This window comes from Pogona vitticeps, chromosome 1, assembly GCF_051106095.1.
Source record: "Pogona vitticeps strain Pit_001003342236 chromosome 1, PviZW2.1, whole genome shotgun sequence".
NCBI classification, from domain to species: domain Eukaryota; kingdom Metazoa; phylum Chordata; class Lepidosauria; order Squamata; family Agamidae; genus Pogona; species Pogona vitticeps.
In genome coordinates, this window is record NC_135783.1 from 265,560,035 (window position 1) to 265,579,206 (window position 19,172).

The 19,172-nt window shown below is 38.3% G+C and overlaps 1 protein-coding gene across 1 annotated transcript in view; it reads right to left on the bottom strand.

Moving 5' to 3' along the window:
- IRAG1 (inositol 1,4,5-triphosphate receptor associated 1) overlaps positions 1 to 19,172 on the bottom strand; it is a 114,919-nt gene that overhangs the window by 60,717 nt on the left and 35,030 nt on the right. Inside the window, exons 13-14 of the mRNA XM_020789930.3 lie at positions 10,714 to 10,831; positions 6,391 to 6,544 (exon numbers count right to left, since the gene is read on the bottom strand). Of these exons, the coding sequence (XP_020645589.3) occupies positions 6,391 to 6,544; positions 10,714 to 10,831 (272 nt within the window). The remainder of the gene's footprint in view (positions 1 to 6,390; positions 6,545 to 10,713; positions 10,832 to 19,172) is intronic.

The window sequence follows — 19,172 nt, forward strand, 5'->3', positions numbered from 1 at the left end:
GGAAGCAATAATTGCTCAGTACTTTTCATGTCATAAGCAATGCACAGAGACATACATGTCGTTTGTTTAACCACATCCTAGGGCAGCTGCAATGTGATGGCTTTGCTACCTAGACAAGACAATGTTTTCTGGAGGTAGTTGTTTGGGCATATTTTACTCTGGGAAGAAGGAAACAAACAAACAAACTCAAAGGAAAAACTCCTTTTCATGTGCAATGAACAACAGATTCTATGTTTCACTTAAATTTGATCAAGGGGAAGATTTTTTAAAAACTTGTTTTATTTCAGACAAATAGAGAAGACTGATTTCTACACAACACAGACCAAAGGAAAAATGTTTTACAGAAAAGATCAGGTTACAATACTTCAGTGTCACAGCCACACTGAATGTCTTAAAATGGGTATGTTACAATGAGTACGAAATATGCCATCCTGTTTATACAAACATAGCACAGTAGTATCAGCACTTGGAAATGTGTTTCAATTCTTTAATACTGATACAATTTCAGTTTTTGTTTATAACTTAATAAGATCCATAATAAGGTTTTTAAAAATAATATCTATTATTATTATTGTTGTTGTTGTTGTTGTTGTTTTTGTTGTTGTTGTTGTTGTTTTAGCTTTCTGTATCATTGATTATTTATTTAACGCCTGTAGAGGTCTTGCAGTGAAAAATAACTCTTGGTTGTTGTAGTTTTTTCGGGCTGTCTGACCATGTTCTTGAGGTTTTTCTTCCTAACGTTTCTCCAGTCTCTGTGGCTGGCATCTTCAGAGGACAGGAGTCAGAACACTCACAACAAAAAACACTCTGATCACCATAATCACTCAATCTCCTGAAAAGGACAAAAAGCTGATCCCACAGCTATAAATACTCAACTATCCCACAAACTGCACCAGAATACAGACAAGCTTCTGATTCCTGTCCTCTGAAGATGCTGGCGACAGACTGGCGAAACGTTAGGAAGAAAAACCTCCAGAACACGGCCAGACAGCCCGAAAAACCTACAACAGCCATTGAAAGCCTTCAAGAATACAAAAGGAACTCTTGTTTGGAGCCCTGAGGTTTTACAGACTAGAATGCTTTGTATGAGACAGAAGACAATGCAAACTGCCTACAACTTGTTTTAAAACTAACAAGTAACACAAATTAATTTTTACAAGTTAAGATCAACTATTAACAGTGACATTCTGTTGGAGCAACAGCATATGACGTCTAGTGTTAATTAAAAGGACCAATGATTGATTTTCAGACAATAAAGACTCCTCCCTACAATGTTTCCAGTCCCCCCAAAGGCTTCCCCGGGATAAAAGGAATCTCTAGGGAACCTTAGATCCCTAGGGGAGAGGGGATGGAAATTTTTAATTAACAATAAAAGGCCACAGGTGATGACATCATCACTCTTGCATGTTTGGATTTGTGACAACAGGGTTTTAACCAACAATTTTTTATTGAAAAACATTTAATGAAATAGAGAATTATTAAAATGTGAAGTTTAAAAGTGCTCAGAAATTAACCATATATTTTTATTTTCAAGATGCAGTTACTCCTATTAATAATGAAAACACAGCCTTGGAAAGCAATTTGCAGATAAAACCTGGCTTCTCTTTTTGTTGTCTCTCTTTACATATTTTTGAAAACCAAAACCAAACATTCTTGGCTGGAAAATTGAATCCATATTCCATATGTTTGTCTAAATTAACCATTCATGTGGTTTTAAAGCACATCAAATATTCATATAATGAATTTACACCCCCTTCCTTTCTTCTCAAGAATGTATGCATATTTTCTTAAATGCACTGCCTGCAAATGAATATATTTCATTAACACTAACATCCTCTCTGAGGTGATGGCTTCTGCTAACACTTATAGTTTACATCCCAGTTAATGAAATAATGCTATTAATGTTTTGAAGTCTCTTTAAAAACATTTGCAGCAAAAGAGAAATCACTTGTATGTTAGTTTTGACATTGTTCAAAAGTTCTGCTGCAAAACACTTCAAAAATGTATTTTGTTTTAATTTGTTTACATCCATGGAATGACTGATGCAAGCAAAAACATGATCTTTTAATTTCTTTTGTGTGTTAGAAAAGTTTTTCCAATTTTTCTCCTTGTTCCACACAATGGTGGGCAGAGGATATTTTTTGCCAGCTGGGACATACCTATACAGTGGTGCCTCGCTTAGCGATGTCAATTGGTTCCAAAAAAACATCGCTATGGGAAAACATCGCTAAGTGAAACACCATGTCCCACAGGAATGCATTGAAAACTGGATAATCTGTTCCAATGGGAACGGATTACCGTCCTTAAGCGAAAATCGCCATAGGAAACATCGCTAAGCGAAACGCGGTTCCAGCATTGGAATGCACTGAATAGGTTTCAATGCATTTCAATGGTTTTGACAGGTCCGTTTTCGCTATTTTTAAAGTGTCTTAAAATGTTCAAAAACTGTTTAAAATGCTTCGAATCGTTAGTGCACCTTGTAAAACCTTTGCAAAGTTAATTTGGCTTTGTTCGGAGTCTTCGTTAATTTTTTGTGAATTTTTTCCCCATTGGAATGCATTGACAGCTGTCAAACCTACAGTTGCATTTCAATGGGGGGGGGGAATTCACCAAAAATTAACGAAGACTCAGAACAAAGCCAAATTAACTTTGCAAAGGTTTTACAAGGTGCACTAAGAAATCCAAGCATTTTAAACAGTTTTTGAACATTTTAAGACACTTTAAAAATAGCGAAAACGGACATTGCTAAGCGAAACAGGGGGACCCAAACTGTCATCGCTATGCGAGGCATGGTCCTGAACATCGCTATGTGAAATTTCCCCATTGGAAACATCGCTAAACGGAGCGCAAGATCGCTCCTAAAAGCTCATCGCTAAGCGAATACATCGTTAAACGAGGCAATCGCTAAGCGAGGCACCACTGTACTAAGGTATATGCTAAGGTTCAGATTTCAAAATTCTGTAATTCAGAATTTGAGCCAAAAATATATAATTTAATAGACCTATCAACGAATTTAGTTCTCTCTCTTTCAGTCCACATAATCTATTGTGTCTTTCCTTTCCTTTCCTGTTCATTGTGTCTACAGATAACAAATGTCACAATTTTTTTACACTCAGCAACCTCCCACTTAGTTCTCTCATTTAGGAATGGTACTTCAGCCAAATAAAGATTTGTAAGGTTGATAGATTCAGACCACCCAAGTTCAGGACAAAAGTTCACAAATTTTGTATGCCGAAATGACAGTGATGAACTAAAACTGGGCAAAGTGAGAATAGCTATCTGGGAGCCTTCAGACTACCCTTTTCTTGCATCTCAGCCAATTATAGGCACTATTATGGAGACAGTAGGAGATAGAAAGTGAGATTAGTTGTTGATTATAAAAAGTCAATATTGCCACCAACCAAATGCATATCTTGGCTCTATAATTAGCTAAAGGTCCATCCAGTGTGACAATCAAAGAATGAGAAGGCTAAAATGTCCCAGACATCTCTTCAATGGTATTCATTCTCACTCGGTACCTCAAGTAGAGTACAGAGCCTATTTGAACTTTTGCTTCACCACTACAGCAGCAACAACCTGAGTGCTGAATGGGATGATGAAGCCTTCTTCTAACCATGTGCTTGAGTTACAGAAAACCAGATTTCGGTTGAATATCAGGAAAAACTTCCTAACTGTTAGAGCAGTATGGCAATAGAATCAATTACTTTGGTGAGTGCTCCAACACTGGAGGCATTGAAGAGAAATTTAGACAACGACCTGGCAGGTATCCTTTGATTTCTATTCCTGCACTGAGCAGGGGGTTGGACTCGATGACCTTATAGACCCCTTCCAACTTCATGATTCTATGATTCTACATGCCTGCCAACCATGGGAGACTTTGCTATGTGCCTTGACTGTAACTGAACATATACTGCTTCTTCTCATGTCCCTCCCCCAACATTTTGTGGGGAAACTTTAACAATAATAAACTACAAGATCCATGGGATATTCCACAGCCATATGCAAGATTTCATAGAATCGTAGAACAGTAGAGTTGGACAGCATCTCAAGGATCACCTGATTTGATTCCCTTCAGAATTCTTTATGAGGCCAGCATGATAAAGCACTGAGCCAAAGATAGAAGCACCTAAGTTCAAAAAAACAGCCATGAAGTTTATGGTTAAACTCTGTTCTAAGATAGGGAGTGCAAGCTTGGTGATTCACTGGTAGATGTGTAAGTATCATATGATATCTAGTAATGCCTGCTGGGGTGGTGCAATCTCATGTCTAAATGGCATACTGACCTCAAGCAACCCTATCTCCAGTATCCCGAAGTGGCAAATATGTGCAAAGCCAGAGTTTGGGGAGGAAGGAAAGGGGTTGGATGAAAGCATGGTTGGGAAGGGCAAGAGGCAGAGAAAGAGAGAGAGGCATGTTATACATGGCAATCCAGTGGGAGGAAAAAGCAGCCAATCACTGGACAGGCATCTGTGTGTCCTTCGCACTCCCCTTTGACCATACCAGGTTTGGAGGGGGGAAGGCATACAGACTGAAGCACGACATGCAGAGAAGGAGTGTGTGCAATTTCCCACAGCTGCTCCCCCATCTTGCTAGCCAAAAAAAAGGACCCCCACCTTGTATTACACATGCACATATACAGACATAAAGAAACAAGGATTGCAAAGCAGATTAAAAAGCAAAGTGTGTGTGCATCCAAACAAGAGACCTCCCCAACATGATCTTTGTGTCCATGTGAACACTGTACTGTGGATCCACACACACATCTGTTTGCACTTTGCTTTCCAGCTGTGCTTGCCTTTTATGCCTCTTTTTTGTACTCACAAAAAAAAGAATGGAAAAAAGAGAATAAAAGAATGTGATTTTTTTTTTTTTTTGCTTTCTTAACTTGCAGGGCATTTGTTAAGCTGCAGGTGCATGCACACACCACAGACACCATCATTTGCTCTGTGTCTTCAGGCAAAATAACCATAGCAGAATCAATGATGGTGTGTGTGTGTGGGGGGGGGAGATAGAAAATAAAAGCTAGACTACTACCAATGTACTGAATCCGATTAATTTTTTTAAAATATATTTTCTTTGCCTTGTATGTAGTTCCAGTAGTGAAACTGCCCACAGCTGTGGTTATCGGCAATTGAGAAACTACCCAAAGCCTCAGTTTTGATTGGCATTTCAAGCAAAGGCAAAGGATTAAAAAAATGAATCTAAGTGATTCAGTACATCAGTAATGGTCTAGAGATGCAAAAATATATATAATAATTTCATTTCCCCTGCCCATCCTAGGAGAAACAGAGGACATGTTCAATTTCTGATATCCTGAAGCAGCTCTTTTATTAAACCAATTCACAGTACAGTACTAGAAATTCAAACTGGAAGGAACTTTGGCAGCATTGACAGGTGAAAGGCTTGATTTTGGTCTCTGTTCCGAAATTGTACACACTGGGAAAGAACTAAACTAGGGTGTACCAACCTACACACACAAAAATAGAAGCTCCTGACAGGGGTTTGAAAAGGCATGGATTAGGGTGCCCTAAGAGCACACTGACCCACTTGTAATGTAGTCACTGGAACAAAGAGCAAACTGATCTGCTCCCATAGTGCACCAAATAGCAGGACAAATGCCTGTATGGACATGCTTAAAATCTTCCAGGACTCTATCTGAATATGATGGAAGGGCATTCTCCTCATGCTCACGGCCAGTCACTTTTCCATGAAATAATCTTGTTTTCAGCAAAGTTGCCCATGTCATGTCTCATTTCTAAACCCGTTTATCATTTATCAACAAATCAGAAATTACTGGTCCCAATACAGCATCTCAGGGAAACCAACAGTTTAAATCCTTCCATTGTGAGTGCTGATAATTTTTGCCTATTTCCCGATTTCTCTTCTTTAACCACTCATCTATATGTACATTTTAAATCCAGCCAGTTAATTTTTCTAACACCCGTATTGAAAAGTACATATCTTCTGTCTAACAGTCAAACAACATATGGCTGCATTATGAGTTGCCATAAGAGCCTCCTATGGATTCCATTCAGTCTTTGAAATCAGTAGGAAAGGAAAACAGGGAAGTATGGTACCCTCTTTATCTTTGCCAAAGATACATCTTTTGCTTCCAAGACATTGTGCTTTGTTCCAATGCTGCAAGATTTTTCTTTTGCTTTATTAACTGAGCATTTCAGTCTTACTCCATTAATGGCTTGCTTTTCTTACAACATTTCCAAACTTGAATTTCCAATGAGTTTAATAACGCTTTTAAATTAAACATTTTCCCTTTGGTGCATTAAATGTGATTTTATTACCTACAGATAAATGGTTTATTGGAAAGGGCTTCAATTTTACAGGCTATTTTATGACAGCAATCTGCACGAAACAAAAACAAGTTCACTTTACCTTTTAATGTTTTCTCCATGTTCTGTTTTGTAGACATGCTTTTTCTTGTTTATGAGTTTCTCTTTGGATCCCTGTGTCTGGCCCAGGAAGAACAGATTAGGAAACGTCCAACAACATCTCTTTTGAGTTGAAATCTGTTCTAAATTCAGCGCATCTATGATTAACACACAATATTTGAAGATCAGAAACTAGGAGGCAACATTGTGTCTTATGTAACCGCAAATTCTTTTTGCTACAAAGACTGAAGTTACACTATCAAAAAAATTCAGTTATAGCATATTTTTAAAGTACTGTACAAGTTAAATTCAATCTGATATAATATCCAGCAACTGGGGGCAACATCACCTTCAAGATTATTCTGAAGAGGAGGAAGGTTATTAATTTTCTAGAGAGTTGATGAATTATTTCTGGAAAAGTACTTGATGATCAAAAGCCTCCTCCATAACTTATCACGTATAAGACGTCATCAAATGCATCAATTTTCAGAAATAAGAAAAAAAATTAATTCCTCCCCTGGAATGACCCAAGACTCCCATGGGATCTGTTTCTCTGTGGGAAGCCATTGGGGGCTGCAGGGCGAGAGGGAAGTGTTTAATTTCCAAAATTCACTGCCACAGGTAAAATCATCTCGGGTGTGGAGATTTTAGGAAACTAAAGACGACACACACACCCACACACACACCATTCTGTAGCCCTGAACAGCTTCCCCATTATGAAAGGAGCCTTGAGACCTTTGGTGGATGGGGTCAGAATTTTTGGGATTTTGGAAACTAAAATGAAGAAAAGTAATAAGAGGTTTGGATAAACACCACAAATTAAAAGACTAGTGTTACTTTGTTATCCCTTTAGCTCTTGACTTTTTCAGTCCATTTTAAAGTAATGTTTTGTTTCTGTTCCTTTTTTATACTGTGATTTTGTGGTATATTTCTTTAGGAGGCAAGATGGTACAGTACTGTAAATAAATCATTATCAAAATGAACTGATGGGAAGGGAGTGGCAGATCAGCACTGAATAAGCAGTAGATGGGAGAGTCTTCAGAAGAGGTTATATGTCTGCATCTTGCTTTTACACACAACCAAAACAAAAAAACAAAAATTCAGACAATCATGTACCACTGTAACACTGTCTGGGAGGAGGAGGAAGAAGAGAAGTGAACTGGGCCCAACTCATTTACTGGTTGGGGAGAGGAGTAGCATTTGTAGACAAAATGTGACAGGAATCTGGTCTCTCATCCCTATTGCCTCGGGCACAGATTGGCAACTGTGGGATGCCATTTTCTGCCTAGGATCCTCCAGGGCCTGCATGGATTAGCCAAAATAGCTCAGATTGAAAAGAATGAAACCAAAAGTGTCTGGAAGTTCACTTCTAGTTAAAATAAAACTCTTTTAAAATAAGTGTTTGTTTTTGGTGTTAAATGATGCTGAGGAGCACTATAATGTATTTAAAAGCTTAATCTTAACTTCTGGAGACTTTCAGTTGCAGCATACCTTTTTAAGGAGGTGGGAATTTTTTTGGGGGGTAGAAAGTCTGGGGCCAGGGGCCACAAAAAGTGTTGGCAGCTGCCATGTGGCCTGAGGACTGCATTTTGCCCACTGCTTCACTAGAGAGAGGGCAAAAGATAATAAAAAGACAACCAATATTGGCCAAAAATGTGCTGACTGACAGATCTCGTGTACAGTGGACCCTCGACTTACAGATGGCTCGACTTACAGACTTTTCAAGTTACAGACTTCTCTGGCTGCAAAATTTAGGTTCAACTTGTAGCCGGAGAATCGACTTACAGAAAAAAACCAAAACGGAACAAAAACGGAACAAATACATCCGGTTACGGATTAATGGGTTTTCAATGCATTGTAGGTCAATGGAGACTCGACCTACAGACTTTTCGACCTGCAGCCACCATTCCAATACAGATTAATTCTGTAAGTAGAGGGTCCACTGTACTATCTTTGACAGCGTCAGATATCGGAGGATGATATAGCCATTATGGTTGAACCAAACCCATGTTCTGGGCATATATTATATTAATTTTATCTTTTTGCAGAGGGAGAGGGAGAGAATGAGAGTGTTTATAGGAATAAAAAAATGAGCTGCAGATGCACTTCAAGATTCATGTTTATAAAAATTACTTCTAATTTATCTGTGTTGTTGTACTATTAGGATAGCTGCATACAGTACTAAATCCCCAATAGGAGTGTAACAATGTTTCCTGTGCTACTAAGTAATGAACATTTTGACTAAATACCACTACATTAAATATCACAACTGAAACCCAGTGGCATTTTAGGATTATCCTACAGTCTCCATTCAAGTATTCTGAAATGGAAAAAGAACATTTTTCTAATGCTTAGAAGAGCTAGGACATTTTGAAGCCACAAGACTTTTCCAACACAAAGTTTTATTTGCAAGTCTCAGGAGACTATTTATTGTAATTTTCCATGGTATTTATGGCAGTATTCACATCCACTTTACATGTTTTCAGAACTGGCACCAATGTGTTTCTTATTTCCTCTAAATTGGAGCCGCCAGATCAGAGAACTCTTGTTACTTGTTCAGTTCTGTTTTTCCATGTCTTACAGGATTTGATTCCAAAGCCTATGTGGTTATATGTATATGTACATTCAATCCATTAAGTTTGCAAAGTACTAAAAGACTTCACAACCTTAAAAGAACATATTTTACTAATGCCTGAAAAGAGGTAGGAGGCAAGTGACCACAATATTTCTTAAATTTCCATGGTGCTTAGGAAAACATGCAAGCTGAATTCCCATGACTTTTTATTCGAGTAGTGGGAAACTTGTTTTGGATTTTGACTCCTAGAAGCTGCAGCCATCAGACCAATGCTAAGGGATTGTGATAGGTCTAGTTCAAAAAAGATGGGGAACCATAAGTTTTCCACCTTTAATTTACTGTATGGTAGCGGCCATTTCAAGTTAGTTCATTCAAAGTATAAAATAGCTAAAACAGCTGGAGCTTTTCATTATTAGATCAAGTAGTTTAGGCATCCTTCAGTCTTGAGAGACTATGGCAACGTGCTCTGAATAAAGGACTTGGAACAGCGTCTAGTGTGGCTGAGAAAGCCAATTCGAGAGTGACAATACCTTCCACACTGAAAACAAATACAATCTGTCCCCTGTCCAGCTCCCTGATTTTGCTGCTTTCATGACTGCCTCTTTGCCTTGGCCTGCTGGACAAGGGTCTCTTCAAATTGGGAGAGGCCGTGATGCACCGCCTGTCTCCAGGTTGAACGCTCAGATATCAGGGTTTCCCATCTGTTGAGGTCCATCCCTAAGGCCTTCAGATCCCGCTTGCAGATATCCTTGTATCGCAGCTGTGGCCTCCCTCTGGGGCGATTTCCCTGCACTAATTCTCCATACAGGAAATCTTTTGGAATCCAACCATCATCCATTCTCACGACATGCCCAAGCCAATGTAGACGTCGCTGTTTCAGTAATTCCAGCTCATTCCAGGACTACTGTATTTGGAATTTTGTCCTACCAGGTGATACCAAAAGTGCGTCGGAGACAACGCATGAAGAAAGTGTTCAGCTTCCTCTCCTGCCATGTACAAAGATCAATAGACTTCCCAAATACATGGCAATCAAATTTATTATTTGATAACCAAATAGTTTGTTTTTGTGAATGACTTCGCTGATGCCAGTATCTATAGATTCCTGATCGAAAACTTTATTCAGTACCTGGAATGCCTGTTAATTAACCATACCCTTCCTATGGGATATAATTTTTTTGCACGTTCCAGACCTGGATGTGCCTTAGAGAATTGGTCTCAGTGCTTTATTTCTTAAGAAAATGTGTCAGGTTTGACTTTAAACAGAATCTCGAAAACATCATGGCTCAAATGAAGCTCACAGTCCTGAACAAAACAAAACATGCTGGTGCTAATTCTTGCTTTCTTGAAGACCAATTATAAATGTAAGACAAAGAATCTCTAATTTTTAAAATATTGATAAAATAATACTGTAATTACAGATATACATACCCCTTCCATTTCACTGGAAAAATAATTACAAACGGTTGAAATCACTCAGAGGTGGATATACATTCAACTAAATGAAACATGTAAACAAAAAAATGTATATACATACTACATACAGAAAATTTTGTTTTCAGGTGCTTGACATAAGCTTTCATGGACAACATCCCAGTTTAACAGATATATCTGAAAAAGTGGCCACAGTTCATGAAAGCATATGCCAAATATAACTTTATAGTCTTTAAGATGATGCAAGACTCTTTGTTGTTCTTTCTGCAATAGATTCACAGGGCTACCCCATGTAAATTGTAGAAATTAAGTTGCTCATACCTATGAGTGATGTCTGAAGCTTGGAATCATCACTGTCTAAGAGCCATGCGGCACTGGAGGTCACAGACGGAGAATAAACCGGCAGCACAAAGGTTGTTTTGGAGTACGGAGCACCCACCTGTGTGGTATTTTTTAAAGGAAAGACAAAAGACCTGTTAAGAATCAAATCATTTTAACTCAAGTACCAACTCTTGTGAATTAGATATAGTACTCAGATCTTTCTTAATAGATTTATACCCCAGTGTTTGCACCTGAAGTGACAACCTCCACAAGTCTGATCATAGGACCTGGCCCTATCTGTGTCTCTGTCTCTCACACAGTTTATCTTTCTAAGCATATTTTCTCAATGTTTTAGAAAATGGCGAGTCAGGAGGCGTAGCAATTTAGAACACTGGCTGAGATTGCTTTAACATTGCTTCTGATTTGCTCTTGCAAACCTCACAAGACCTGGGCAACTGATACATAAATACAAGGAAATAATTTCTATACCTGTTCTCAGGCATGATCTACAATTTACTCTCAATTTTCCCCCTCACAATAATGGTGTCTGAAGCCTGGGCTGGGCCCTCTGGACCTCCAGATTACTGTAACTGAACCTTTTTCCCTTCTTGGTGGTGAGGGAGTCCTATGTCCAGCCCTACCATTAGTTTGTCCTCAGGCACCCAATGATTCTTTCTGAATCCCCAGCTTTCCTGGCTGGAATAGCAAAGCACCACAATTCAGGGAGAACAAGTATTGCTACTTCTTTTGGTAGTACTTGGTGGTCCAAAATGTATCAAAGTGACTAAGTCACTTGGACACCCTACAGTACCATGTCTGGTGATACCTAAAAATACAAATTGGGCTTTCAGAAACATAAGGCAATGGGGTATTATTAAACACAATGGGCTATTATTAAACAAAAGCAGCAGAGGCAGTTATTTTTTACATATAAAATATTTTTCACATGTAAAATATAATTTCAGAATTAAACTTTTTTCATGACATAAGTTGCATATGTTAGGCACGTTCTCAAATAAACATGTAATTACAGACTAAACCAGGAATGTTTGTGCATTTCTGGAGTGAGCAAAGAGACACTGATCAGCCATGGAGTGGAACAACACTCCTGCAGATTTCTTGTGTTGAATCCAGTATTTATGAGCCATGATTAGAAGCACAGAAAGAGAAAAAAAACCCAAATAAGATGGAAAATAATGAACTTTCCATGTCTTTCCTACTGCAAAGTCATTTGCTAATTAACTCATCAAACAGATCACAACACTACTAATTCTAGATCCAGGGGAACAGGATGGTAGGAGGAGAAAGGAAGGATGCAAAATGTAGAACAACCAGTTCCTTGTATTGCCCTTTCAAGAAGGAATAAAATATGCCAATTGCCCATTTAAAGTCCTTCACTTACTCCCATCTCTATGGTTGTCTCAGGAAGCTGACTGGGACTTTCTCCTGGTGGCTAGAAAAAAGGGGAAAAATAAAAATAAAAAAGTATGCTGTTCCACAAACTCCTGTTGATGCTTTCCCAGCCTGTCTACCACTAGGCCTTGCAGTTTGCATCTCCCTACTCACAGGAATGGTGTCTTCACAGAGGACCAGAAACAAACAAATTCCATCATAGACCAAGGCCGCAATTGGATCAGAGTATCACCAAAAGGCCTCAGATCAGATTCACCCACTCTCTTTGACCATTAATTGGGCACTGAGCAGGTCATGGCCTCTGCATGTGTCTAGTATATATGGCATTTGGCATTGTAGTATCAGTACAAAGTCTAAATATGACCCAAGAGGTTCTACTGGATGCCAAAACATAATGCTTAGGCTCTGGGTCCACCTGCCAGAAGGTCATGAAATACAAGGACATACAAGGCTGAAATCCTGTTCCTAGTGCCTAATCACAACTTAGAGTGAATCCACTGAATCAATGGAATTTACAGAGGAGTTCGTTCATCAAATCCCCACTAACTCAATGGACCTGCTCTTGTTATGATTCATTATCCTAAGCAACAGGACTTCAGCCACTGCCTCACATTTCTCTAGGTGAGCTGAGGGCAAATTCACCTAGTAAACCAGCTATCTGTGTGTGATTTTTAGATAGACTGTTATACATGATTGCTTTGACTTGATTTTTAGTACTACTTGTGTTTTCCATTTTTGTGTTTTCCATTTCTCAGAGTGACTTTTTTGTATACTTATTGATCGTTGCCTTAATATTGTTTGTTAATGTTGTAAGATGCCTCCTTATTTGTTGTTTGTAGTTTAAAATATTGTCTTTTAATGATGTTAAGCACTATTTGTATACTCATTGTTTTCAACTGTAAATATTGTTTTTCATTCTTTGTAAACCGCCTTGGGTCCTTTTTCAAGGAGAAAAGTGGGTTAGAAAGAAAGAAATCATACATACATACATACATACATACATACATACATACATACATACATACATACATACATACATACATACATACATACATACATACATACATACATACATACATACATACATACATACATACATACATACATACATACATACATACATACATACATACTTCCAGAGATTGTCAGGTTCCATATACCTACCTCTGGAGTGCTGTACTCATGTCTGTGTCTCTCACATCCCAAAATATTTTTCTTAAAAACCTTTTGTTTTTACTGAAAATCCAGCCTGCAGTAACAAGTGTTTAAAAGTGTTTTGTTTTGCTTTTTAATTCTGGGAGAAAAAGTAGTTCATGGGGCCTAAAACATAGCAAAAATGATCTCTCCCATCTTCTCACAGAACACAAGCAGAATTTCTGAGCAATTCAACATATACTGTATACACTGACTAAAGTTTATCATATGTTTTGGTTTTATTTATTTGAGACTTGACTGAAACTGTGGATTTTTCCATCAGTTAAATACACTTTCCTCACCTTTACTTTAGGTAGTCACTATTCCTCAAAGTCAAAGAAATGCCCTCTAATGAGCTCAAAGGGGCATACATTGTTCTCTTTTTCTATACTGTATTTTAATTTCACAAAAACCCAATGAAGGTAGGTCGGGCTAACACATTAAGACTATTGACCTCTCAGTTCTTTGACATACATTTCCAGTAATGTACTTGAAAGACAACTTTTTGTTTCCAACAAAATAATTATCAATTTGATAATTATCCATCCTGTTACCTTAAAAATTGTATTGATCGTATGCTTTACTTACACTAATCGCAGACCACTTTCATGTCTTTGGAAAAATTATGTAACATGGTATGCCAACAAATGCCAGAATTAAATTGCTGCACTAACTTTAAGACATTTTGATTTGTTAGAATTTGATTGAAAGCAGGGATTTTCCTCCCTCAGCTTTGCACTACAGACTTTATTACCAATTACTGCGCTTATGATAGTTGCCACATTCATCTCAGGCTGTGACTGCTTGATCAAATACCATGGGATTTGCTCCATTTATAAAACGGATGAATTTGAAGTGTGTTTTTTTTACTGACCACATAACACAAAGCCGGTTCAAATTGGTCCAGCCCTTTTTGCTCCCAAAATAGCTTTTCCCCCCTCTGTCGCTGGGGTTTGTGTGTGTCTGTTTTCAAGCCAGAACAATTCAAACAGGCTTTTCCGCATGTGGATAGATGTGATACATTCTCATAAAGATGGGAGGCCATGTCTGTAGATGGTGTTTTGGCGATGTAGGCAGTTGGGGCATAAAGTCCAGGACCTGGGGAACATGATCCCGTATTCTTTCCTCTCCACTGATTTTTTTTAAAAAAAAACAATCTTAAATATATGATACTACCACTAGATCACCTTATCACCTTATCTCTGGGTCCTTATTATTATTTCCCACATTTATGCCCCATAAAGCAATTGGTAGACATGAAATCAGAGAAAGGAAGGAAAGAAGAGGGGATGTGGGCTGGATATCATATCACATCCAGTATAAACACTGAACATCCCAATCAAACTGCACCCTCTGTGTGAGCACTGACTGCAATTTCAAACATAATCCTGAATGCAAATCAAGCTGTAAATCACTCCATTCTGGTTTTCCAGTTAGGTCACACTCTCAGAAACATTTTTGCCTTGCACGGGATGGTCACAGTCTGGCGCTCTGACATTTAAACCATTTTGGCCCCACCCACCCACCCCGGTTAGCCATTTCTCTTTCTGTATCAAAGTATATGACAGGTAAGAAAATATATTGTGCCCATGAAAAAAGGGGCTCTTGCCTACTAAAGCTTATGCCACAAACCTGTTCAGCTGTAATGTGCAACAAATCACAACTTGTAAAGAAAATAATTCCAAGTATTTTGAAGCCAATGTATAGAACCTATTTAATATCACTGACCCATCTGATTCATTATAACTGGATGAAATCACACAATTCCTGAGCAAAAATGATTAAAAGAAAAGAACCGCTTTATTCACAACACATTTTAGCTGTACTTCGAAGAAAGCTATGCTGAATTTGGGGAGGGGGGCAGGAAGTACAGTCTTGCACTTTTAATGCCTCCTCTCAAATTTGTGGTGCACTATAGCAATAAATAGATAGGACAAACACTCCTTCAGCATTTTGTTGTCTATGGTACTATTCTAAGTAACTCAGTTAGTCTTACTGACCAAGAAAAAAAACACATGGGATGGCACTTCTGTGTACGTGTTCCCTCACATCTGTTTGATGTGAGGGCAGAAAAAAGCTCAACAGGTAACTGCAATGGTATTTTTAACTCAAAACATCAGTTGAATGTTTGAGGAACTCGCCGAGCAAAGTCCAGGGGTACAATCTTAAGGAACTATTCCCAATGCCTTAATCAGGCCCCTGTTAGAAATCAATGAGACTCAGTGTGCTGTAGTGCTTAGGGTGTTGGACTACAACTCAGTCTCTACTCAGCCAAAGGAACTCACTAGGTTGTCTAACAGGGTTTTTGTGAGGATAAAAGTGGAGGAAGGAGAGTTGTGCAAGCTGATTTGAGCTCCCTGGAGGAATGGTGCGACAGAAATGCAACCAACAAATAAATAAATGACAAATTGGAATATTACTCATTTTTGTAGAAACCTACTCTATGAAAACTAATTTACAATACATTAAAGTAATATTGTTTTTAAAAAAACAGAGCTGAAGTAATGCATTAGGATTTCATTTTAGGTTTTTATCTTCCAGCAACCATATCACATTCAAAGTATGCTTTTCCCCCAAGAAAAGGAAGCTATTGCCAAAAATTACATTAATTTATATAGAAGCAAAGTACACACACCAAATGCAAAAGATAAATGAGAAAGTACACAAGAGTATGTTATCTGGCCAGCTGCCCATGGATTCTGGACATCAGAGAATACCACTGGGATTACAATAAAAATGCTAAAACTGTTATCCCACATTGCATATTTATTTTTAGTGGCACCAGCTCTAGTTCATCCAAGAGTTCTTTGACCAAAACCCTGCATTCACAAAGTATGGACTATTTGTAGAACAAGATGCTTGGTTTGCTTGACCATAGCATTTAGCATAAATAACTACTCAAAAGAAGTGATGGGTTTTGTATTTTCTGGTAATATTCATGCTGACACACTTGCCCATATGGAATAAAATGAGATAACATTCTACCTCATGTTCTCATTCCTCGTAAAAGTGTGAATACATACAGGAGGCCCTGAATGTTATAGCCAGCCCACAAAAAACAAGGGCAATCTCCTCCCTCTTGGATAGCTCTGAGACTCCCCCCGCCCCTGTGAACATGAAACAGCTAATCTTCTCAGAATAAAGCCTTTTGGAAATTAATTCCAGCAAAATTCTAGCTTTGAGCTTTCACTGATCTACAAATTCCAATGTCAAATAAAGAAACACAGAAAATGGACCAGAAATAAGCTATATAAAGGAAGGGCCTGGACCTACCTGTCAGGATTGCAGCAGTCTCAAGATATAGTAGACTATTCTCTGCAGCCAGTGAAACCTGACAATTCCAGGTCCCTTCCTATATCCACAATATAAGAAGCAGATGCCACTGAAGCAGTGCAGTCTCCTGTAGGCAGTTCCCACCCGTCAGATTCATCTATCTAGCAGCTGAGTACTCCTCATATACAGAAAGTTTGGTCAGTTTCTATTTCTGCTATACAGCATCTTGTTCAACAGAAAAAAGCAGTGATTAATCTGATACTGCAATGACAAATCTGACAACCTTATTCAAACACTAGTGGTTATCAACTCTCTGTTTACATCTTGGCGTCCTCAACCTTTTCCCTAACATTCCAAAAGGCTAAATTCACTTGTCGGAAGAGCTTGTAGATTTGTGGGAGCTTTATGCAGCCTCATTAATTCAGGAATGTTCCAGGGTGCCTATTGCCCTAATTCCTCTGAAAATGCCTGGCGACGTCAAACCATAAGTATCCAAAACCATTTTCATTCAATTGCAATTAAATCATAATATAATAATAACCATGCACCATCAAGTTAATTCTGACTTAAAAGTGGTTTACCCTACCCTGCTTCTGTGAACAGCCTAGGACTGTGCGGCTTGCCCAAGGCCACCCAGGCTGGTTCTTCTCCCAGGAGGCATAATGCAGAATCAGACTCCCGACCTTCTACCACAATCCAGCCAGCTAGCTCAAACATACTTATTATAATTATACCAGTGATTCCTGGCACTATGCTGCTCGAGAAGAAGTTACTGCTACCAAATAAAATAAAATTCATATACTGTAATGATTTTGTCAGGCTAAACTAAGGCAGTTAGAGATTGTGAAAAGAAGGGCAGGGGCACCAAGTTGGTGACAGAAGAGCAGAAAATACTGTTTATTTAGCTCAATGCATTTTTTAGGTGGAGGATATTTCTTTGGTGCACTACAAAACATACCCTGCTCTCAAAATGCTCTTTTGCAAATAACTGCAAATTTACCTGTTTTCAAGGGGATAAGCAAAAAACTGAGGATAGACATTCTGAGAGCAGCTTTGTCTCCACCTAAATAATATTTGCTTAAGATTAGAGAAAGAAGTCGCACAGCTCCATATGTCACCTATCTCAAACCAAGGTAGGAGCAATACTGAGGTACTAGCAACACCATCTTCTATGTGCAGTGGGAATGCTGATTTGCTGCAGAAAGGATGTCAGCAGCTTCCTCTTCGAATACTCCATCACAATGGTCCAGAAAGAAAAGGTTTCCAGTTTGACACTGTGGGTTCTTTATACATAGCTAGTAAACTGCATATCTGAGGTTTGTTCTACTTTTGAGGTGTGTTTTTTGGTGGGAGGGGACAATGCATAGAAGGGGTTTACAGCTGAAATTCTATACAAATCTAGAAATACAGCATATTGAACTCAGCATAATTTGCTTCTGAAAGTAAAGATCATGTTCTTATTTACTAATTGTTATACATTTGTGACATTTCAGCCTCACCTTTCTACTCAAAATAGTTCTCAAGCTAGCCAACAAAAATAACTACAGTACAAGTTAAACAGATTAAAAACAAATTAAGAGCAAATTTTAAAATATACAATAAAACAATTAAAATCATCACAATATTTGAAGATATGTGTCTGCACTCCTTTCCTAAAAGCAACAATCCAGAGGAGAATACATTCTACTTCCTAGGAAGAACATAAGAGAAGGTCCTGTACTGCTTGTCACTTCCAACCCTGTCTCATATATTTTCCTTTCCCTGGATTTCAAATATGAAGTTTGAAGACCTAGCCACATGATCCATTCTTAAACTGTCCTGGGAAAAAAAAACCAAAACATTGATTTCAGTGTGCCTTGAAAGTATGCATGTTTAGGACTGTAGCATAAAACACCTAAAATATAAACCATAAAATACCAGGTGGTAGTGGGAGAATACTGCTCTAGTATGTTTGACTTCTCCAGGAAAACTTCCTGTCTAAGAAAGGGATGGCAATAAGCTATTGTCAAATCTTGCATCAGCTGAAGAATGCAATTGCCATAGTAACAAAAAGTGTAGGCATTTAAACAGAGCCACAGACTTTTTATAGCATCTTCTTGGTTGTCAAACTGGCATGTGCTTTTATATTCAGAACAGATACAAGGTGGTGATGTGGGAGGATGGTACAGAACATGGCATGGTATTCATCCTGAGAAATTCAGAAGAGCAGGAGAGAGACAGAGGCAGGGACCAGCCACAAATAAAGTGCACACTTGGACATACACAAAGAGAGTGAGCGAGTGAGCAAGCATGGAAATATAACGTTGAAGTGCAGATGTTTTAAAGGCATTTATTTCTAAACGTTACCTACGAAAGTTAGGACTTTTATCAAAATAAGCATCTTTTGTGCTGCTGGGATCTAGCACAAAATATCAATTAAAGAATGAACTAATGTATTCCCTGTTCAGACTTCAGCTGAATACAGAGACTTGCAGAGTAGCCTTAAGAAAACCATTGTCTCTGTAGGCCTTTGATCTATAAGGATAGCTTAATGGTGCTGTACTAGCTTGTTTTGTCAATCAAGGAATTAAGCAGCACTA